This window comes from Diospyros lotus, chromosome 8, assembly GCF_014633365.1.
Source record: "Diospyros lotus cultivar Yz01 chromosome 8, ASM1463336v1, whole genome shotgun sequence".
NCBI classification, from domain to species: Eukaryota; Viridiplantae; Streptophyta; class Magnoliopsida; order Ericales; family Ebenaceae; genus Diospyros; species Diospyros lotus.
The window spans coordinates 25,766,418-25,791,569 of record NC_068345.1 but is presented as its reverse complement, the minus strand read 5'-3'; the positions used below and the strand labels follow the sequence as shown (position 1 = coordinate 25,791,569).

Genomic DNA, 25,152 nt, shown 5'->3' with positions numbered 1-25,152 from the left:
TGGAATATTCCAGGGACATAGTCTAATATTAGAAGATGAAATCTTCTAAATGAAGGTTAGATAAGCATGAATGAATGAATGATGCATGGACATTTATGAACAGATACCCTAGTATAACTTCCCTAGCCCACCAACCCGGCATGGAATCCTAGGCAGAATCCCGATCCTCTACAGGATAAGCCTAACATTGTTCCATCAATTGCCCTTGAGGAATTACGGCTACACTTTGAGAGCGACATCCCAACCCTATGCACGAGTTTCAATATGTCAATAATATCGTGCCATGTGAATATCATAACCTTTCATGCAATAGAATATGAACAAATATGACAGAGAGGATCATAACATACATAAATATCATGCGTAGAAAGGTATTCACGTCGCATATGGGTTATAGGGACAAAACCACTCACCTTTCTAAAAAATGGGGATACCTCGAAAAGCGTGTGACTTGCCTCATTTTTCGTGCCAACTTCGAAATTCGCACCAATTGTTTCACCTCAAATCCCAAGGCACCCTAGGCAAGATATTTATTTAAATCATCAATAAAAACTATCTTTTCTCATTTTTCTTGCCATTTTCTTTATTTTTCTCTAATTAATTTCACTAACAATCCAAAATAAATACCCACATCACTTTTTTTCCAAATCTTTTTTGACAGAAAATCCTAAAATAATTTTCCAAGAATATTAAAAAAAAATCTGAAATTAACAAGGCCCCATGCGCCAGCTCGTGATAGGGCGAGTGAGACTGGCGCTTGAACTTCACGCGCCAGTCATCTTCCCCGACGACGGCACATTGAAAAATTGAGATTTTTGCATCTCAACGAAGCCCAGACCAAGTTGATCACGATGGTACCTGAGATGGTTTGAAAGGAGGTCGAGAAGCCGGTCAACTTCAGGCTTGAAGACTCGGCTAGGCAGTTCGCCTAGGTTTCTTGCGAAGCCTCGGATCTCCTTCGTTTTTGCTTCGTTGCTTGCCAAATTCTCCAAAAATGTTCTCCAACCTATGGGCAAAAAAATCCCTCTATCCTTGCCTCTCAATTCATTTAAAAATGGCCTCGATTTTGAGCTTCAATTCTCTAAACTTTTCAGCCAACACATACTCTATTTATAGGCAAAGTTGAAACTCGAAATGGTCTTAGTCACCTCACCCATTGTCTTAAACGAGCCCTCACCTCCCTTGGACCTACCTAAAAGCATCCATCCGCGCCTGAAAAAGAAAGTTGTAGGCGTTGCTAAATCGACCAGCTTTCTTGGCCGAATTTCTCAAAAATTCGGCCACACCAGTGGCCATTGTCAGCTCATCATCACTCCTTGGCCCTCCCTGACCACCGCCCATGCGAACCCAGAGGATTTTGGCGACCCCTCGTGGCTTGGTCGGATTCCATGGCCAAGATTTTTATTTTTATTTTTTTTGCATTTTTGCCCCACTGCTTTGGTCTTTTCTATTTTGGCCCTCTTTCACAAAAGCTCCTCAACTTTTGAATATTTTCATTAGGTCCCTCAAGTCCTAATATTTCCATTTCTCCCTTGAAACTTTTGAAAAAAATGTCATTTTGACCCCCCTCGGGCAATTTTGGAAAATTACATTTAGGCCTAAATTTCAGTTTTGGCTTTAAACCTCTTGGTTTCTTCCCAAAATTTATGAAGGGTTGTCCCACTCGGTGAACCAAAGCTTCCCAAGGCTTCCATTACCTTCTTGGGAGTTTCCGACGACAATTCAGTTTTTCAGCCCGATCCATAGCTGTACCAAAAATGGTTTCTAATTCGATTTCTTTCAGTCTTAAAAATCATGCCTTGATTTGCTCGTTAAATGTGTTCCTATTTCCTTAGGCATTTGATCTGCTCGTTAACTTGCTAAGTGATCACTTAGGGGTAGTCTCCTAGTGTAATGGGAAACTAAACTAATCCAACCATGAGCACTACTTCTCCAGTAAAACTATATAAAAGGGAGGTTACCGTCTTCAATCAGTTGTGGGAAATATGCATCCTCTCAAAGCATTTCCAGTATAGCAAGTTGACAGAGCTTCTGCTATCCACCAGTATTCTCTCAATGGGGTGCTTGGCAATAATAACATCATGAAAGAGCATCACATCTCCTTGATCTTCGGGTGTGAAAATGATGGGATCCTCATTCTCCCGTTCTCTTGAACTTTTGCTATCGAATCCAGGTGTAGCACCTAGCATGGATATGTTTTCCTGGCAGAAAAAGAATCACTTGCCTAATTCTCTCCTCCCGAGATCACATGTATTATTTCCATAATAGGCTCATTATCATTTTCTCCTACCCTTGGCCCTACTTCCTCTCTCATCTGATTGTTTCTCTCTCCTTCCATTTGATAGGGCTGTTAGTTTTCCTTTCTCCTGGGAGCATCATTCTTAGGGCGAGAGCTCCTCGTGTTATCCCTTCTTGGCCCTTCTCTCTTCTCTCCTACCTTACTAATTCTTAGGCTTATCTAGTACAAATCTGTCCAACTTCCCTTCCCTAATCAACTGCTCAATCTAATTCTGGAGTTCTTGACACTGTTCTGTAGTGTGCCCTGGGGACTCGTGAAATTTGCAGAAAGCATCCATGTTCCTACCCATAGGCTGGTTGGAGTGAGGGGGAAAGTTAATGAGCTGTGTGTGCTCGATGGAGGAAAGGATAGTGGCTTTAGGTTCAAATGGGGGTAAAGCTTTGGAATTGCATCTTTGGGAGTTATTCTCTTCTCTGTATCTTTACTGCCTTGTCCGATCCAGCATCATTTAGCCTTCCTGTTCTTTTACATTCCCATGCGTCCAAAATTTTCATTTGGACAATAAACTATTTTGCCCAAGCAAATAATTCAATCCTAGAATCCGGCTTGAAAAAGGCTAGGGATATTTTTAGTGGGGTGTATAAAGTTTCGTTAAGCAGAGATGATGTCGCTAGTCCTACTGGGAGATCCCTTACTTCTAGTATCATAGCTCTGAATCGCTCGATATATTGCTTCAAGGATTCATTGGGCTTCTGTTACAGGCTCACTAGATACATAACACTCTTTTTCTTCAAGATGTAGGCGGAGAACGCTTCCAGGAATTCTTTCCTCAACTGCTCGAATAACTATATATGCCCTACTGGTAATTCAGTAAACCATTGTTGAGCTTGTCTTGTCAGGGATAATGGGAAAGCTTTGGACTTGGTGACCTCATTCCACCCATGTAACACGGCCACTACGACGAAGTGTTGTAGGTGTTTCTTTGGGTTCTCCCTCCCCAAATATATCGAAAGTTGTGGCAGCTTAAACCCTGGTTGCACTAGTTGCCTTTGGAGTTCTTTTGACAGAAGAAACCCTTTCGTGGGCGCTTCCTTTGGCACCATCGTTACTTGTTTCTGCTCCAGCACCTCTTCTATGAGGCGCTTAATATTATATGCTCTAAGTGTTTCTTGTTCCGCTTCGTTCTTATGAGAAGGTGGGATGTAAAGAGCTCTTGAAGGGGTGTTTTCTACTGTCTCTTCATACATAAGGGCTTTCCCCGCCCTCTTGTCATAGTCCATTCTCTGGTTTTCCATTTGTGGGACTTGGTTATTAGGCCTTGGAGTCCCAATCCCTACCCCTCGTTGTGCAGTCCTCGAAGGGTTGTCTTGAGATCTCTAGTGTTCTCCCCCCGCGCCTGTTTGTCCCATGTGGGGAATGTGGATGTCTGGCATCAATTCATGCAGAAAAGTGGTAATCCCCTATAGTCTTCTCATGTTTTTTTCATTATTCATCCCGAGCTCATCATTATGGTGTTTCATCTCCTCAAAATTCTTCTGCAACTGTTCATAATCTAATAGTGGGATTGTGGGTGGAGCTATCCCAAAGGGTTTTGGAGGTATTGAAGTCGCCACGGGGTTCCTTTTAGGAATCGAGGATTGTCTTAGGGAGTGTTGTTCCTGATTTGCGAGTATTGCGGACCTACCTCCCTTGCCTTACCCCTTGTCTCCCCAATCCAATGGCATGTACCTTTGCTTGTTCCGAAGGTTCCATGCCTCCCAGTCCGACAGTCATGTTGCCTTCGCGAATGGGAATGCTCCATGAGTACACCTCGTTGTTTGGGTGATCTTCCAAAAGTCCAGGCATTGTGGGGTGCACCTCGCTAGAGTCCCCTGTGGTTGTTGTCCTAATACGAGTGCTCATTCGGGTGGGGGAAGGTGGGTTCTCCAAACTAGAGGACCTTGTCCCTCTTGGCATCTTGTGTTAAGATTGACTTTTAGTCGGTTTCCCACAGACAACGCCAAATTATTGTTGTCAAAAATAAAATAATTAAATTTTATGATGTAGGACCCACTTGAGCTCAGTGTCTAGTGGAATAAGATTGATGTAAGAAAAGTTAGCACAAGGTAGTTCACCACAAGGAGGTTTGCTAGAAAGATCTCGCCTCAAGGACTTTGCCTTAAGAATTTCGCGTCAAAGATTTTGCTGCAAGGATCTTCACCTTAAGAATCTTCGTCTTAAGGATCTTCACCTTAAAGATCTCACTGCAAGGATCTTGCCTCAAAGACTTTGCCTTAAGAATCTCACCTCAAGGATTTGGGGACAAGGATCTTCGCCTTAAGAATCTCACTGCAAGGACTTTGCCTTAAGAATCTTGTCTCAAGGATTTTTCCTTAAGGATCTCGCCGCAAGGATATTGCATGCCCTGTTGATACTCAAAAATGGGTTAGAAGGCTCACGGGAATCTTCGCCCACTATGACCCTCCGATGTCTAAGTCAGTACCAAATTAATATAATTATTTGAGAAAATAGTAAAAACGTAGTCCATGTGTCGAAGTTTTATCGAATTCGGAAGTCCATTTCATTATCCTGCAACTGGGTATTTATAGGGCACGATTCTCAAGGATGCTTGGTGTTGATAAGTGTCGCTTGTTGAATAGGAGTCTTGGTTTTGCTAAAATGAGGCTTTTACCGTGAGGTCCACGACTCTGTGGCAAGCCCTTGCTATGAGGTAACCTTCGGCAATGCACTCACCGCGAGGTTCATTGCGGCAAAGCTATTGCTGCAAGGCTTTTTGCTCGAGGCCACTTGCCGCGAGGCTTTTTTCCTGCGGATTAGAGCACACTTCCACGAGCCTTGATGTTTTATTTACTTTAAAAATCCTCATTTTTCTCCCTCCCAATTTTCATGGCACAACAATAATCATAATTAATAATTTATTTACTTTTTTTATCATAATAAAATTTATACCCATTTCATATTTTTTTTTAATTATATCTGTCAGATAAGGGTGTGACCGAATCAATCAAATTACTTAGAGGAACTTGATGTGATTTAATTGAGGGAAGGGGGGAAATGAAGGGTTTAATTGGAATGGGGTTTTAAATCTATTACTTGCTAGGCAACGTTAGTCTCGGAAAACATAAACGATTCGATATTTTCATTTTTTTTTGTTTTTCAATGTGTTCGATTTGACCATCTTTTCGATTGAGTTAGTTGGGTTTTAAAAAAAAAATTGATCTATTCAATATGAATAATTTGATTAATTTTGCCCCTTCCCCCCAATTAAATCATGTCAAATCTCTCTAACTAATTTGATCAATTCGGTTACACTCTTATCTGAAAATACAATTAAAAAAAATATAAAATGAGTATAAATTTTATTACGATTAAAAAAGTAAATAAATTATTAATTATGATTACATCTATAATTATTAAAATAATTGTAATTCTAACTCAATAGGAGTAATAATTTATTTAAATAATAATTTATAATAATATTTAAAAAATATAAAAATATTTATATATGTGTGTGGGGGGAGGGGAGGGGGGGTTGTGGCCTGTAGTGGGGAAGGGGGTGGGGTGTTTCTAGCCCTGTAAGAAGAGTTACGAGGGAATTGGGTGATGGTGGAGCTCGCATCGTACAATATAAGGTCATCGGACGCAGGTAACATATCAGTTCTCATCTTGTTTAATGCAACTAAGTGTCATTTCTAAGGATGCTAAGAGTTAGGTCACTCAAATCTTGTGGATGGCTTTCGAGGGTACTCGGTCAAGCATGGAAACCTCATCGACAATAAGGTTCATTTTGGCATAACTCTTCTAGTGACAAAACCTTATTACCAATGGAGTTGTTGTCGAGAAGAATATGAAATAAAAAAGGAGAGAAAGAAAGGAAGTGAGAAAAAAGAGTACATCATTGCCTTCGAGCCGTTATTTATCAAGAACAAAAGAGAAATATGAGAAAGGAGAAAGACTTTTAAATTAAAAGGGTAGATTTGTTATTTTTGAATATTTAACTAGGGTTAAAGAGCGACTGGGAAAAGAATTTACAACATGGTATTAAACTTCAAGTATACTCTTCTGTTTTATCAAACATTATCAGTGCTACTTGCATTTATCTTAAATAGGGTACCTAACTATTTTTCTATTTTATTTTCGTTGTATATAAATAAATTAGATAATAAAAAATTAAAAAAGAGTAGGCCCTTTTGTTATGAAAAAAAATTGACATTTGATCTCTGATATGAAAAAATAAAAGTCTAAATTTGATAATAAGAAAATATCTAAAAATAATAATAAAAGAACTGAATTTCATAAAAGACTTAAAAATAATAAAAAAGACCTAAAAATATTCAAAAAAAAAAATGATGGGATTAATGGTTGTCACTTCTTATATAAGACATCATTTAACAATTTGTGAACAAAATTTATGGATTCAATGAAATTTTTGTTGTTTTTCATTTGAATTCTTGTTATCACAGTTTTCATTAGATCTTTTTATGAAATTTGGTCCTTTTTTGAATATTTTTAGATCTTTTTATAAAATATAGGTTTTTTTTAATACTTTAGGTTTTTTTATGAAATTTTAAGTATTTTAATGAAATTTAAGTCTTTTTTATGAAATTTTTATATCGTTTTATGAAATATAAGTATTTTATTGAAAATTTTTAGGTTTTTTATGAAATTTTTAGGAGTTTTTAATGAACTTTTATGAATTTTTTTTATCTATTTTTAGGAAATGTAACTTTTTTGAATATTTTTAGGTCTCTTTTATGAAATTTGTGGTCTTTTATTAAATTTGATTTTTTTTAGGACCAAATATCAAATTTTTTAACTATTGAGAGACCAAATAACATATTTATACATTAAATTTAATTTGATGTGTTCCGCTGAGGTAATATTTTTTTGTGACGTGATATCCTATGTAACGTGGATAGCGGTTCCATTTACTCTCAGACACAATGAGGACTTAAAAAAATAATTTTTAATAATTAAAATATCAAATCTTAACGTTTTGCACGTTAATGAACAAATACCATATTTTTTTTAATTATTGAACGGTTGTCATATGTATTAAGCCATGTATGTATGTGTATCCGTATGTGTATACATATATATGTATGTATATTTATATTGTGTATATATGTATTTATTTACAAATATACATACCTGTATAAATATATAAAGATGTTTTGAAGAAAGAAAAACAATTTATTATATAACTTTGGCATAAATAAGAAAATAATTTAGGAATTTTGAATTGATAAGTTATTTTACATCGATTTTCATTATAAGAATACTTTTCTATCTTTTCAGTCAACCAAATATCAAAAAATAAAAAAATATTATAAAAAAAACACTTAACACCAAAGCATAAAGTGTTAATGTTGATTTGGGTAGTTTTCTCTAAAAATAGTTTTATTATTTGCTTGTACTTTTAGTTCATGGCAAATTCTAAATTCCTTCTTCTTCGTCAATGTCTTTGTTATGTGTAAAATAACCTTCTTAATGCAATGCCTTAACAAGCTCTTTAACTCTTTGTGATTTGTACGCCACACACTTAATTCATAGTATAAAGTTAAAATTGTAAAAAGATGCAATAGAAGTTTAGAGTTAAAAAAATTAGAAAATATGTTCCACAACCCATTAAAACTTTGATACTCTCAAAATATTCAAGTTATTACAAAGCGATTCAACAATTTACATATTGGAAAAAGAAAAAAAATAATATTTTATGTAAATTTATTCAAATAGACAACAAGTTTTGAAAGTAAAGATTATTCTTTTCTTTTTATTCACTTAGGGTGTCCGAACTTCATCCAATTAATCCTTAAGGATGAATGACCTTTCCCACTGATGCACCATTGGATAAATTTAGATGCGAATATAATCTATATACAATTAGAACTGGACATTCGATCTAGTTTATGCAAGACTTGTCTTCAACTTTATTGTTGTCTTCCAACTAAATATTGTTTTCAACAATAATTCTGCCCTTTCAGTTATCGCACTAATTCAAATTCCGATATTTCACGTGAAACTTTAAATTGCACTAATTCAAATTCCGATATTTAATGCAAACTTCAAATCTTTTACGGCACCTTGCTCCATGGGGCAAGATTAATCGTCTTATTGTCCATGGTCGAGGATCTCTTCTTGGGGTGGATCTCTTCTTGGGGGTGCAACAGCATTTGCAGCACCTTGCTCATGGTGGGCCTAGCGTCTCTATCTTCCTCCCCGCATTGCACAGCCACTTTGATGAGATTTTCCATCTTGGCCGCATCGTACCCGCCACTTTTACCCGCGTCCACTACCCCTTCAATCCAACTCGCTTCTTCCTGCATCTTCTTCCTCACCCAATCCACCAAGCTTCCTCCTCCTTCCTCATTGCCATTCACGGAGGCTCCTCCTCCAGGGCTCCTTCCCGTTACCATCTCCAACACAACGATTCCGTAGCTGTAGACGTCGACTTTGGAGGTGATGGGCAGGTTGAAAGCCCATTCAGGCGCCATGTAGCCTCTTGTTCCCCTTATCTTGGAGAAGCTGATTGAACGGCAGCCTCCGCCCCTGTAAAGCAGTTTGGACAGCCCGAAATCGGCTACTTTCGCCTCATAATTTGTGTCCAACAGTATGTTTTGGGGCTTCACATCGCAGTGTAAAACCCACTCCAAGCACGCCTCATGTAGATAAGCCAACCCTTTTGCCATTCCCACTGCAATGTTGAACCTCTTCTCCCAATCAAGCGTGTTGGATTGCAGATTCTCTGCCAAGGAACCATGCTCCATGAACTCGGATACCAAAATCCTGTGTTTTCCTTGGGAACAATATCCCCATATCTCTATCAGGTTCATGTGGTTTAATCTTCCGATGGTGTTTATCTCGGCTAGAAACTCGGCTTCTGCTTCGTTCGATTTGTCCAGCCGCTTAATGGCTGCGACCCGATGATCGGGCAATACGCCTCTGTAAACGACGCCATGGCCGCCTCTTCCAATTTCTTCGCTGAACCCTCGCGTTGCCTTCTTCATTTCAGCGTATGTGAATTTCTTGAATGCAGTTGCGGCCAGAAAATAGCCTTCCATGGCTGGATCAGGCTGCTTCCTGGTCTTCCAGAACAAGAAAGAAACCACCGAAAACGAACAAAGCATCTCGACGAGTCCAATTGCAGCCGCCACCCAAACCAAAAACTTAAAGAAATTGTTCCCACTTCTGGTTCTATAAACTCTATCCAATCGTCTTATGTTGTTCCCCGTGCAATTCAACTTGGTCTCTTTAACGGGCATGCTTAAAGGCAAGACATCACTTTCCCGAGAAACATTTAGTTTGACATAGAGTGTTCCTCGTAAATTAGGGGATTGTTTCCCATTAAGCAACTGAGACTTGGCATAGCAGTTGTAATAGCCACTACTTTCATCAAACTTGAACAAGAACCCTTCGCATATTGATGACTCAGAGCATTTCACCTTACAATCCTCTAAGGTAGAGTTCTGAAAGACGGAATATTCATAGCCATAAAACTCTGTATAACTCACCGATGCGAAAATGGTCGTCTTGTGGTCGTCATCTTCGGAAAAACTGTGTTCTAGTTCACATCCATTAGACCAGTCGCTGATATTCTTCATCTTATAGCCTGGCACGCAAGAGCATCTTCTAGCAGAATCATAAGCGTAGCTGCAAATACTGTTGGATCCGCATAGCCCGTGAACCCGGCAAGGATCCGATTGGCTTTGCCACGTAACAGTCCAATTTCCAGTCCTGAAATCTAAGCTATACAATCGGAGGCTGCCATCAACGTCAAGGGTCAATCTTCTTTGCGGCCCCAAACCAAAATCGGCCGATGAGAATTGCAAGTTATCGGACGATATGAAGTGGCCGGCAGAATCAAGCACTGCGATTTTGCTGCTGTTGTAAGTTGTTCTTCCAGCGTCCCAAATCATTAGCCACGGATCGGGCCAGTAGATGCTGGACACTTCAGGGCCGTTGTAGAGAAGGGTGAGAACATTATTATTGTCGAAGAAGAGCTTATAAAAACCGGATGAATGGTTGGTTTGGCTTCTTGAGGAGACGAGGTTTGTGAATCTGGTGAACAGTTGGTTGGGAAGGAGAGTGTTTGTGGGTGAATCGAAGCTTTGCCAAAGTATGTGACTATCCGAAGTTGTGAGAACGAGATTTCCGGTGTTGTGAAGGGTTAACTGCACCACGGAGGCGGAGGCGGTGGCGGTGGACCAGATGGGGCTTTGTCCGGCGTCCGTCAAGACCAGATTGCCGAGCTTCAGTAGAGAAAGCTTTGAGCGTTTACCATTGACGGGCTGGTCTCGGTTGGCCATCCAAACCACCGTCGGACCAGATGATGATCTGGCGAACCATATGGCCAAACTAAAAGCGTTATCTCCGACAGGGTGAAACCCAGCAGCGAAAACACCGTTCGGGGAAATCAAGGTGTCGTTCGGACACTCCACGGAAAGAGATGAACCTCCACTCAACGTGCTCGGCGTCGACGGCCTTGAGGAAGATGGTGCCGCCAAAAATGGAAAGATTAGGAAGAAGGAAATCAAGAAATCCATGCCTAAAATTCCAAGAAAAGGGTCGCGAGGGAGGTTTCAGTAATCAGACATTTTTTAGCAGAAGACTCTGTCTGGTCGTAAAAAGGGATAACGACATGGGAAATTCTATTTGCAGCCATGATTTTACTCTCTACAGCCACCTTTGAATATATCTAAAATACTCTTATTTAAAAATTTATTTGTCCCTCCTTATTAGACCAACTTTCTTCCTCAATAAATCGCTTGTCTTGTCAGTCACCATACGCGACTGCCTATTCAAATCGAAAACGATGCAACCCGTCGAATGCGATAGGACAAAGATAAAAAACGAATAGAAATACAATCATAGAAGAAGAATGGCAATAAATATAAACACATACACAGACACACGTATACATATACACATATATACATACAGACACATATATACAGCCGAAGTTACACAGACACAGATATAGACACTTCTGAATGCATAAACAAACATACACAGATATTTATATATATATACAGACACAGACAGCGGCCATACCCACCGGCAGCAACCATATCCGTCGACGGGAGCCATGAAGGCCGCCCCCGAACCTTTGGGTTCGGGGCCATGAAGGCCGCTCGAATTCTCCTCTTTTACACTTCACGACCTTCCATGTCTTCTATATCAATTTATATATATATATATGCATATACATATTAATATTATATATCGAGGGGGAGATAATATATTATATTATACAATAAATGGCGTTTCGTCAAAACGCGAGCTATGCTATCAATCTCCATGTTTTATTTTTTATTATATAAGCAAAGTCTTAGTGTTTTTTTTTTTTAAATAAGAATTTTGAAAGACTATATTAACAAGACTATATTATCTTACTAAGACTTAACTGATTTTGAAAGACTATATTATCTTACTTAAAAAATAACAAATATTAACTATATTAACAAGATTTAACTGATTTATAAAACAAATTTATGACTTATTTTATTTAAAAATTTATCTAAAAAAATTAAAATTTAACCAAACATTATCTAATAATTTTTTATTCAAAATATTTTAATTTTTTCATACGTGCATGAGAAGAGCTTTGAAGGGTCTCTATCTGGTCTCCACAATTAATTGTTGTTAATTAGGCTAATGATGTTAATCTTCATTTTCCATAGAGTTGAAATTGTGAGGACACTATGAGAAGAGACTTCTTTGACTCGTTCTTGTAAATTTGAGTTCTTAATTTCCTTAATTAATTATTAATTTGGTTTTGTGATTGTCACATATATATATATATATTTATATGGTTGTGGCCAGGTGCATGTTAGCATCAGTGAAATAATGGGCATGGTCGGAGGCTACTAGCGTCTCCGAACCCAGGAGTTGGGAAATGTTGGCCGCGTCGGATAGTCACATTGAAACCCTTCAACGTAAACCCAAAATCCAAATTCATTATTTGGACAATCCGCTGAGACGAGATAATTTCGACGACAAATAAACAACAAGCGACAGAGAGAAGGCAACGAATGTGTGGGTTGCGACAGCCACGTTGAAACCCTTCAAGATAAACCCAAAATCCAAGTTCATTATTATTTGGACAATTCGCTAAGACGAGATAATTTCAGCCACAAACAAATAACAGGCGACAGAGAGAAGGCGACGGATGTGTGGGTTGTGACTGTGCGTAAGGTATGAAATATGTGAGTGAGGGTAATTTTGGAATATAAGTGACTATGAAAAGTAATAAAGATGGTTGCAAAGAGTAATTATATATATTTTTTAATTATGGCTACGAAGAGAAAATATGGCTGCGAATAAAATTTCCCTAATGCTATTTGGCCCTGTTTTTGATGGTAGACTCTGATCATGGGAAGTTTCGGCCGACGATGGTCGTTGGAGGCGTCGGTGGCGACGGTTACATATATACATATATTTATATATATTTGCATATTCTTTTTTTTTCTTTTGTAATTATTTTAATTTATATTATAAATATTAATATTTAATTATAAATTTGTATTGAATTGGTGGTATTTGAATATTGTGAAGGTTAAAATTAAATTGAATTGGATGAAATTTAAATGTTAATAAATTCAATTGGTTTGTATTTGTTTTGTGAATATTTGAATTGAAATTATTAAGTTTATTTAAGAATTGAATGCTATGTAGTTACTGTTTATTTTATTTAAATTTAAATATTTATTAATGTGTATATATATTTTAAAATTATCTCAATATCAAATTTAAATTTATATTTATTAATGTGTATGAAGTTAAATTTAAATTTATTTAATATAAATTTATTTTAAATTTATATTAATCTGAAAATTAAGAGTAAAAACGATTTTTTTGTAAATGATTTAATAATATATAGTAAATAAACACTTAATATATTATACATTTTATTAAAGAGAAAATTCTTTACTCGTACAAAAAAAAAGTAACTTAACATGGCTCAATTCATATTCATATTCACATCCACCCATTGGATTCATCTTTTTTTTTTTTTTCATTTTTAAAAATAATTTCCTAATTCTCTTACTTTAAATCAAGGAAAAGATATTTTTAATTAATTTTTTTGTTCATTTACCAAAACACAAGAAGTATTTGTAAGGAGTATTTTTTTCATTTACTCTACCATCAAGGTGGGGAATGAGTTGGTAGGTCCATTGTTTACAAAAAGTGTCTTTCATCTTATATCTTTTATGATTTAACAATACTCATTATGTATATATATAATTTATGGATCTTAGTACTAAATAAAATTTTTAAAAGAATAAAAATTTTAATTAAGAGAAATGCATAATTTGTTTGATAAATTAAAGTAAAACTAAACTCAAATGAACAAATTTTTGAACAATTAGTATTTCTCGTGGTGTTTCTCCATTTGGTTAAAAAAAATTAAAAAGGTACAACTCAATCTCTATGCATCACATGAAATTATTTGATTATTTTTTAAATTTTATTTAATATAAATTTAAAATATATATAAACATTAATAAATATCTAAATTCAAATAAAATTAACAATAACTACTTACCATTCAATTCTTAACTAAACTTAATAATTTTAATTTAAAAATTCACAAAACAAATACAAACTAATTTAATTTATTAACATTTAAATTTCATCCAATTCAATTTAATTTTAACCTTCACAATATTCAAATACCACCAATTCAATACAAATTCATAATTAAATATCAACATTTACAATATAAATTAAAATAAAAATAAAAGAGAATATGTAAATATATATAAATATATGTATATATGTAACCACCGCCGCCACCAACACCTCCGACGACCACTGCCGACCGAAGCTTCTCACGATCAGAGCCTACCATAAGAAACACCAAGTCAAGAGAGTTAACATATAAAAAAAATAGGATAAATTTAACGGTTAGATTTTAGTAGATCTGAGTTTTAATTTTTGACCAAACTTAAAAATACACTGCCAACCACTGCCGGCTAGCTACCGTAGCTGGCGGTTTCCGCGCGATCAGAGATAACCACCCGATACCCAAGGGCCCATCAACCAACATACCAAAAAACTAGCAAGATCCAACGGTTGAAACTCTATAGATCTAAACTTAAAGTTTCGGCCAAACCCCAAACCAATTTAAACACACTGCCAGTCGCCACTGGCCACCGTGGCCGGTCATTTTTGGTGATCTAAGGCAACCACCCAACACTTTTATGCCCATTGACCAACATACCCAAAAATCAACAAGATCCAATTGCCAAATCTCCATAGATTTAAGCTTAAACTTTTGGCCAAACCTAACACTGACGTATACCTTTGCTGAAAATCATTGCTAATAAAACTAAAGACATACCTCATTGTAGATTGGACTAGCATCGAGCCAAGGGATGTTGGAGACACAGTCACAGGGGGTTGGAGAGAGAGAGATGGCCGAAAGAAGCCCATGGGAGGTTGGAGGCTTGGTCAGATGTGCAGGAGAAAGAGAGAGAGAGAGAGAGAGAGAGAGATGGCCTTAACGAGAGGGATGAAGGAACAAGCCTCTTCAAAGAGGAGCATGGGAGAGTGAGAGAAAGAGAAGGCTATAATGAGAGGAAAATGAGTTAGGTAGAGAATATGTGTAATACCCGGTATTACATGGTATTAGAAAATAAATAATTTCTTGTGATTTTGAAAGGACCCCGGGTGGTCCGGGAAGCCCAAAAGTCGATTTTAAGAAATTAATTAATTAAAATTATCGAATTGGCAGCAGGGAGTGTCTCGGGACTTGGATGTCTAGGGAAGAGGGCAAGAGATTGGTGAGCGTCTCGAGATGAGGATAATGACGCTGGAATCAGTTCGATCTGGAATAATTTTTTAAATAAATTCTATATAAGCTCTAATGGGTGTTAGTATCGAATGGTCGTTGGGGACCTCCAAGAAGCTGAGGGGATCTTAGGGGTGGTTTGGCTTTGCAAGTGGGGCAACCCTGAAGCATTTTCAGGTGGAGTAGAAGTCCCGTGCAGGTGCAGGGACGAAATCGGCCTTATCGAATAAAAGTCAAATATTAATTATTGAAAAATCAAAATTTTGTGTGATTTTGTGATAATTAATTAAGGCTTGGAGGGTCAATTGTAATTAATAAATTCCTTAAGTGGGATTAAAGATATTGGGAAGTGAAATAATTGAGTAATTAGGGCATTAAAAGTGTAAATTATATATATATATATATATATATAGGAATGTGGTGCGTGCATTTGGTCCAAATTTCAAATTTTGAAATCAAAATTAGAGGGAGGGAGAGCAGAGCTCGAGAGAGCTTGGACTGAGGCATTGCGAGAGATAGATGGAGAGAGGTCGTGAGGGAGAGATGGTCGGCCTGAAGCGGCAGTGTCTCTGGCCGGTTGCAGCGGCGTCGATGGAGTTAGCAGCGGGCGGAGCTGGGCGGCTAGGGCGTTACAAAGGCCATAGAAGCCGGTTGCAGTGGTTAGCGAAACAGCCGTGGTGGCCACGGTGTCCAGCGGTGGCGGGCGTAACCAGTGAAGGTGGAGGTTGCATCGGAGGCAGGTGTCAGCTATGGCAGTGCGCAGGGGTTGCGCGCGGTGCTGCTTGCAACGGTGGCTCGCGGTGGCAGCCATCCAATGGAAGCGTGACTGGCGATGGCGACGCAGGAAGCAACGGTGGTCGGTGGGCCAAGTAGCGGCGGTGGCTGGCTGGTTGGGTGCGGTTGCAAGCGAGTCGAACACTCAAAGAAGAAGAAGGAATAGTGACTGCGCGGGAAACAGGGGAAGAAATGGAGAAGAAGAAAGAAAAAAAAAAAGAAATAAAGAAATAAAAAAAGAAAAAATATGGAAAATAAGGAAAAATTTCAAAAAATTCCATAAAAGTTCTGAAAATTATTTCGAGGTTCGTGGAGCATATTGGAAGCTCGAGAATGGGATCTTGGGCATGAGATGGCAGTTAATGAGGCAACGTTGGCGTAGGTGATAGACTGATTTTTCTTTCCAGATTGGATGAGGTAATTAATTATTTCTTTTTAAATTATTTGCTTATGTGAGACGTTGTAGAGTAATTATTTGTTGGATTAAACCTTAGGTCGGGGTTGTTTGGAAATTATTGACAGCTGGTGTATACTGTTGTTGGTGTTATTTGGAGATAGTGTTGATGGGTGATTTTGCAGTGTAAGCAAAAGCGAAGGCATTGGTTAATGTTTGATATTGTGGGGTTTTGTCTATTTGCCTCTAGGTTCAACCGGGAAGGCAATGATCATAGAGGAACTTGAGGTTCAGGCTGGAGTTCGTGCCGAGGAAGAGAAGAGGGTTCGAGCCAGGTAAGGGATGGCCCCATGTGGAGGTGGCCTTGCAAGTTGGTAAATGTGTTTGATAGTGTTTTTATGTTGCATTTGCATGTAATGGTTAACACTCGCATGATGGGAGATCCAGTGGACCAATGACCATATGAAGGACTAGTGTTGTAGGGGCTGATTGGTTGATGTAATACCCCATGTTTAGATAAGATTGCCACATAATTTTAATAAGTTTAGAACACTAAAAAATTGATTTTATAATTTCAGGTACCGAATCAACTGCAGGGAATGTCTCGAAGTGAAATTGTCTAAAGAAAATTACATGGTCTCGACGAGCGTTTCAAGATAGAATTTATGGTATCGAAAGAAATCAGATCGGGAACAGTTTTCAGTACAACTAAAATATAGCTGTTATTTAGGCTGTAAAACCAAATCGTTGAAGGAGACTCCCGAAAAATCAACAGAACCCTAAGGGGGCTTCGGTTTTGCGTAATGAGCAACCCTTTAATGGTTTTGGGATGAATCGACAGCCCGGTAAGGACATTGGGGCAAAATCATCTATATCGAGTAAAATTTAAGTTATTAATTATGGATTTTCGGTATTAAAATGCAAGTTTAATCGGTGTTTGAGGGCATGGTTGCAATAAGAAAATTACCCAAGTAATATTATGATAAAATTGGGTTTTAATATATAATTTCTCTTGATTTAAAGTATAATATATAAATATATATATATATATGTATTTATATGTATGTGTGGCTGTGGGCGTGGATGGCCAAGCCTCTGTGAAGCTGCAATGGCCAATATTGGAAGCTAGATTTGAGGAAGAGAAAAGATTTGAGAAGGAAGCATTAAATGTGATCTGTGTGCGCGTATATGAGGCCATGCCTCTGCAAAAAATTCATGGTCGAGATTCACGCAAATTGGAAGTAAATGACAGCGAGATTTGTGGATTCTTTCTAATATGCGTGGCAGGCAAGCACGCAACAGTGTATATATATATATATATATATATTGGAGAGCAAGCCGTGGCTGCCTATAAATAGGCAAGAGGATCGGTCGATTGAGGAGCACCAAGCAAGGGAGATCGAGAGAAAGCAAGAGAGAGAGAGAGAGAGAGCTGGAAGGAAGATGGGTCGCGGCCATGGCAGCCGCGGCAGTGAGCTGGGTGACGCAGGGCAGCAGCGGGGAGGCCGGTTGTGAAGGCTCACGGTGGCGCGAGGAAGCTCGAGGAGTCGTGCAGTGGCAGCTGATCGGGGCGAGGGCGGCCATGGTAGCCATGGCCGCAACCAGTTGCAGCAAGGCTGCAACCAGCCGCGGCTATCATCGGTCGCAAATGGCTGCCAGCCGCAACGCAGCGGCCGCAGTAGCGGTCGGGGAGGTCAGCGAGGGTGATCGCAGCGGCCGGTGGGAGCGAGGGAGGGCCGGCGGAGCTCGGCCGTGCGCGCGCATGGCTGGTGCGCAAGATGTAGGGGAAGAAGAAAGAAGAAGAAGAAGAAGAAGAGGAGAAGAAGAAGAAGAGAAGAAAAAGAGAAGAAGAAGAAGAAAGAAGGAAAAGAAGGAAGAAGAAGAAGAAGTTGCAGGCGTAGGAGGCGAGGAGGAGGAAGAAGAAGAAGGGAAGAGAGAAAAGAAAAAAAGAAAAAAAATAGAAAAAAAAAAGAAAGAAAAGTAAGAAAAAGAAAAGAAAATTGGGAAAAATGCCAGAAAGTCCTAGAAAAATCCTGAAAATTAGGAAATGAAGATGTAATGATATACCAGAGATTTTGGTGAGAAAAATAGCCCGGGAACGCGTTTCAAGGATAAGGCACGCATACCGAGGAAATCCGAGATGCTAAGTTAAGGTGAGTAAAATTCCTTAGAAAATTCCAGAAATTCAAGAATATTATTTTATGAATTATCTTAGTGAAATATTTGAGAAAATATTTTAGAAATATTTAATATGGATTTATTGAGGAGAAATAGGAAGAAATAGAGAGAAAATTATAGAAAATGCCAGAAATTATGGAAAAATAGTTTTTAACGTTTATTTAAATAATTATGCTGATTAGGATACTCTGAGGCTGAAGTTGAAGAGACTCGTGCAAATTTTGAGGTTGGCACGCAAATCGAGGCAAATCACGAATATCGAGGTAGCCCGATAAGCTTGAAAAGGTAAGTGGTACTTCCTCGAAAATGTTTTCATCATATTGACATGCCCTGATATGTATCCATCACGTAGACTGCATACATGACTATGAAATGCATAAATACACGTTGATATCATTGATCACTCGCATTTGAGGCCGTAGGGTGTACGAACTGGCACCGCTACTTTACCAAGGGTGCACCCATACACCTCGGCTTCGAAAGAGGAGGCCACTAAAATGGTAGGTAGCATGAGGGGTGCAGTTGACACCTACGAGGTAAGACATTGCATACACATATGACATAACATTATGTACCTTTACTTAGATGATTCATCATCTAACTTGGGTTTTGCCCCTAGAATATTCAAACGTTCCAGGTGGAGATTGTAGCAGATTCAAGGATAAATGAGGCATGAAACAGCACTTAGCAGAGTGCATGAAGAATAAAATGTATGTAGCTCATGTATTCTGAATGTTTTGAGAAATGTTAAAGATATAAGATTTGATTTATGATCAACGTTAAGATATCAGGTTTCGATCTTTGCTTTCGCATTTGATGTATATAGTGATTCTCTTACGAGAAAAATGATTGGGAATTCTGGACGGATTCGAGGTATGAGGTGGTTTAGCTTTAGCATTTGAAAAAAAAAAAAATTTATTGTCCCGGAATTGTCCCAATTTATAACGCGCCCGAGAAAATGGGGCGTTACAGTTGATATCAGAGCTTAAGATTATTGAAAGCCCTAAGTGACTCAGGTATAGTTGATAACAGAGTTAAATCCTATTTGAATATTAGGGAATATCAATTTGGAGACTTAAGGGTATCCGGTATTGATGGAACCAGTTAATAGGATCCCCAAGAGGAAGCTTAGAGGAAAGAGACTAAGAGTTCGTAAGACGAAATCCCTATTTAAGAGATTCAGGGGTTGTCGGTTGAAGGCTTAGAGGTTACTGGATTTCAGTGTTGAGTAGTGGAAGTGCATGTCTAGGCAAGTTCTGGCTAAGGAAAGACTTGGTATTTAAGTGTGTCCATTTGTGACCCACCTCTCTTTCCTGGGAACTTACCTGATGCACTATTCACGTATAGACACTATTCCAGTATATGATTATTATTCTTGGTGAATAGTAAAAGCCTGATGGAAGCTAATACAATGATCTAACTATTGAAGTTAGGAATTGATGATATAATTCGAGTGGAAGGTTGACTCGGTAATCATGATTATGGATCCGAGAGATTTAGAGACTGTTGATTTGAGGTCATTAGTCAAAATCATTGCGAGAAATGATAGGATAGCTGGTAGTTATCAAAAAAATGATTAAGTCATAAATGATTAGTCTGATATGACATAGCCTAGATGTTGAGTTAGGATCGAATGATAAGTATTTCGAGGACCATTTAGTATCTCGGAAATAAGATGAGTAGATCAGGGATCCAACGAATTGGGTCAAGTAAGAGGTCGAAGATGGCCAAGTGATGGCATATGAGTTAAGTCAATTGATGAGGTGACAGTGGTACAATCGATGTGACTCACAAAGACGGGATAAGAACCCTAGCAGCTTGACGACACTACGGGTTCGGTGTTCGCAGTGACAGATCTGGATCTAAGGACCCACGTGCAGATGGTTGATGGATGGCTTGTGATAAGGTACGGGAAGCCCGTCGATCGAAGCATCGTAGCAAACTGCCTGGGAGACGATTAGATGCTAAAGATCTGGGACAGCCCAGTAGGGTTTGTACCTTGTAAGGGTCTAAGTCCCAATGGTCTAGGAGCGAGGTGTACCATTAGCTGTGATTGATCGAGGCCGGAGGATCAACCCAAAATGAAATGGATTGAATATGGACTGAATGTCCTATTTAAAAAAAAAAATTTGTATCAAGGTTTGCGGTCATTTTGGGGGTGAGTGACATGACGAACAATGCGAGGCTCGAGGAGTAGAATACCTAAGTATCTAGTCTAACAATGGGGTCATGAATGGTCTTGCATCGATAGTCAGCGGGATCTAAAGATCAGAATGCGAGAGTCAGTGGATTCTCGGTAAATGAGATTTCAGGTAATGGAGCAAGGCTAGTCAAAAACTTTGACGATGAGTAGTGAGATGGCAGCCTCGATTCAAGGTAGAGTTCGGGTATCGAAAAAAGAAAGAGTTACTGGTAGGTCGTATCTACCCTAAAGGAGAATGATAAAGAGACCTAGTCAATGGAGGTTGTAACTACGGTTTAGTATGCGAAATAGACCTGCAAAATTAGGTAAAATTGTCGGTAGTCAACTCGATGAAGAAAACTTGGAAGATTGAGAGCCATAATTGTAGGAAATAGAATTCACGGAAGATGATTGGAACCAGATATCATGGTCTGATTCGAGATTTTCGGAGACAAATCGGTTTGAGACTCTTGAGGAATTTCTTGGAAAAAAAAAATACCATGAGGTATTCTCAGAAGATTTAATAGGATTATTTCTTAATTACCAATAAATAGCTTGAGGTTATTAGATGCTTAGTTATAAGTAGCTTGAATGAGGATGTAAATTATTGAGCTTTGAAAAAGATGATAATTAAGAGTCGAAATCTTTACCCCAAATTTGATGAATTATTAACAGTTGCAAGAGGCTGGGGTAATTGCGATTGATGTGCCACCGAGGGATGAGACATTCCGAAAATTAGAAATGGAATCATGATTTGATGATTTGACCAAAGTACCATTTGCATTGAAGTCACGTGGTAATCATGTCTATCGAGGATATATTGGTGTACTCCTCAGATAGGGAGACACATGAGAAACATTGAGGATAATGTTCGGGAACGTCGCGATAGATGTTGAGACTGAGACTTGCTTGCTAGGTCGTGAGCCAATCAAGAAAGAAATGATGAGAGCATGAGGCTCCATGTCGGGAACGTGAAATCAAGATCGAGGATTGAAAGTTCCGAAAAGTCAGATATCCCAGTAGGTTTCGAGAGACGAACCAAATGTTTTGAGGTTGGTTCAAGCAAAGGTCAGTAACTTGAGTAAGTAACTCCAAAAAGGATCGAGCATGATTAAAATGAGTTGACATAAAACGTTATTACTAGAAGAGTAATTTGAGGATTAAATGATTAATTTGAGGATATAAAATGTTATTTGAGGATCACTTCGAAAAGTTCGAGGAGTTATTTAAGTTATGGGTATATGGATAAATAGGTATTAGTTTGGCAACCAAGTAACAAAGGAACAAGCGATGCAAGGATATTAGTGTTGCTAGACTTGGAAGACAACGTTAAATTTCGGTTAAAGTTTTGGAGACAGATAGAATCTATTAATAAAGATTTCTTGAGAAAATAGTACATGATTAGAAGATGATTGTGGTCAGTTGGCAAAAACTTGAGATTATATCGGGAGATGAATACCTACAAGAATGAGTAAACAATAGAAATCTCGAATAGATTAGCACAAGTAAAGATTAAGCAGTGACTAAGTTTGAGATGACCTAAGGTAAGGCATAGCTAGTTTCAAGGATATGTGATGACGTATATTTTTGATGTTTTTGGATCTAAGGTACGTGAAATAGTTTGATGACCAAAAAAAAAAATAAATAAATAAAATTTGAGGATCGATTCAATAAAAGTCAAGATGTATCGAGATCAGGGACTGTTGTGCTAAGGTTGGAGGATTATCAAAGCATGATTGATTAGAATTGACGTTGAAAAAAATCGATAATCGAGAAGTGACAAGAATAAGGATATCGACTAGATGACTCAGTAAAAAGCAAATTGAAAATTGAGGATGTGGATATGAGAGCCGTGGGTTCATTATAATGATGTAGGTTGGATGGGAATTTAGGTTAAGGCTCATGGCCCAAGAACCGAGTTATGCAGTTGTGATTTGAAAGGTATGCATGACAAGTGTACTTGTCTAGGAATTGATAAGTGTGGTTAGCCCAAGAGTTCTAATTTTGAGGTTTAAAATGTGGCAAATTTCGAGGACAAAATTTTTGTAAGGAGGGGAGAATGTAATACCCCATGTTTAGATAAGATTGCCATATAATTTTAATAAGTTTAGAACACTGAAAATTTGATTTTATAATTTCAGGTACCGAATCAACTGCAGGGAATGCCTCGAAGTGAAATTGTCTAAAGAAAATTACATGGTCTCGACGAGCGTTTCAAGATAGAATTTATGGTATCGAAAAAAATCAGATCGGGAACAATTTTCGGTACAACTAAAATATAGCTGCTATTTAGGCTATAAAACCAAATCGTTGAAGGAGACTCTCGAAAAATCAACGGAACCCTAGGGGGGTTTCGGTTTTGCGTAATGAGCAACCCTTTAATGGTTTTGGGATGAATCGACAGCCCGGTAAGGACATTGGGGTAAAATCATCTATATCGAGTAAAATTTAAGTTATTAATTGTGGATTTTCGGTATTAAAATGCAAGTTTAATCGGTGTTTGAGGGCATGGTTGCAATAAGAAAATTACCCAAGTAATATTATGATAAAGTTGGGTTTTAATATGTAATTTCTCTTGATTTAAAGTATAATATATAATTATATATATATGTATTTATATGTATGTGTGGCTGTGGGCGTGGATAGCCAAGCCCGGTATTACATGGTATTGGAAAATAAATAATTTCCTGTGATTTTGAAAGGACCTCGGGTGGTCCAGGAAGCCTAAAAGTTGGTTTTAAGAAATTAATTAATTAAAATTGTCGAATTGGCGACAGGGAGTGCCTCGGGACTTGGATGTCCAGGGAAGAGGACAAGAGATTGGTGAGCATCTCGAGATGAGGATAATGACGCTGGAATTAGTCCGATCGGGAATAATTTTTGGAATAAATTCTGTATAATCCCTAATGGGTGTCAGTACTGAATGGTCGTTGGGGACCTCCAGGAAGCTGAGCGGACCCTAGGGGTGGTCGGCTTTGCAAGTGGGGCAACCCTAAAGCATTTTCAGGTAGAGTAGAAGTCCCGTGTAGGCGCAGGGACGAAATCGGCCTTATCGAATAAAAGTCGAATATTAATTATTGAAAAATCAAAATTTTGTGTGATTTTGTGATAATTAATTAAGGCTTGGAGGGCCAAGTGCAATTAATAAATTCCTTAAGTGGGATTAAGGATATTAGGAAGTGAAATAATTGAGTAATTGGGGGATTAAAAGTGTAAATTATATATATATATATAGGAATGTGGTGCGTGCATTCGGTCCAAATTTCAAATTTTGAAATCAAAATTAGAGAGAGGGAAAGTAGAGCTCAGGAGAGCTTGGACAGAGGCATTACGAGAGATAGATAGAGAAAGGTTATGAGGGAGAGATGGCCGGCCTGAAGCGGTGGCGTCTCTGGCCGGTTGCAACGGCATCGATGAAGGCAGCAGCAGGCGGAGCTAGGCGGCTAGGGCATTGTAGAGGCCATGGAAGCCGGTTGCAGTGGTTAGCGAAGCAGTTGTAGTGGCGGGCGTAACCGGCGAAGGCGGAGGTTGCAGTGGAGGTAGGTGTCGGCTATGGCAGTGCGCAGGGGTTGCGCGTGGTGCTGCTTGCAGCGGCGGCTTGCGGTGGCAGCCATCCAGTGGAAGTGTGACTGGCGATGGTGGCACAGGAAGCAACGACGGTCGGTGGGCCAAGCAGCGGTGATGGTTGGCTAGTCTAGTGCGGTTGTAGGCGAGCCAAACGCGCGAAGAAGAAGAAGGAATAGTGGTCGCGTGGGAAGCAGGGGAAGAAATGGAGAAGAAGAAAGAAAATAAAAGAAAAAAAAAGAAAAGAAGGAAAAATATGGAAAATAAGGAAAAATAGGAGAAAAATTCCAAAAAATTTCAGAAAAGTTCTAAAAATTATTTCGAGACTCGTGGAGCATATTGAAAGCTCGAGAATGGGATCTTGGGCATGAGATGGCTGTCAATGAGGCAACGTTGGCATAGGTGATTGACCGATTTTTCCTTCCAGATTGGATGAGGTAATTAATTATTTCTTTTTGAATTATTTGCTTATGTGAGACATTGTAGAGTAATTATTTGTTGGATTAAACCTTGGGTCGGGGTTGTTTGGAAATTATTGACGGCTGGTGTATGCCGTGGTTGGTGTTATCTGGAGATAGTGTTGATGGGTGATTTTGCGGTGTAAGCAAAAGTGAAGGCGTTGGTTAATGTTTGATATTGTGAGGTTTTTTCTGTTTGCCTCTAGGTTCGACCGGGAAGGCAATGATCCTAGAGGAACTTGAGGTTTAGGTTGGAGTTCGTGCTGAGGCAGAGAAGAGGGTTCGAGCCAGGTAAGGGATGACCCCATGTGGAGGTAGCCTTACAAGTTGGTAAATTTGTTTGATAGTGTTTTTATGTTTCATTTGCATGTAGTGGTTAATACTCGCGTGATGTGAGATCTAGTGGAACAATGGCCATATGGAGGACTAGTGTTGTGGGGGCTGATTGGTTGATGCCTCAAACCTTGGTGGGTTGTGAGGATGTGTGGGCCTAGCCTCATTTGCATGCATTTGGCATACATAAACATGGTTATGTTTATATTTACATGCATTGCACCCTTACTGAGTCTT

General features: G+C 38.6%; 1 protein-coding gene across 1 annotated transcript; it reads right to left on the bottom strand.

The window, feature by feature from the left end:
* Window positions 1–7,937: 7,937 nt before the first annotated feature.
* On the bottom strand, window positions 7,938–10,917 carry LOC127808874 (putative receptor protein kinase ZmPK1). The gene has a single exon (XM_052347564.1). It carries the CDS (start codon window positions 10,780–10,782, stop codon window positions 8,314–8,316), a length of 2,469 nt encoding a protein of 822 aa, XP_052203524.1. The 5' UTR covers window positions 10,783–10,917; the 3' UTR covers window positions 7,938–8,313.
* Window positions 10,918–25,152: the final 14,235 nt, after the last annotated feature.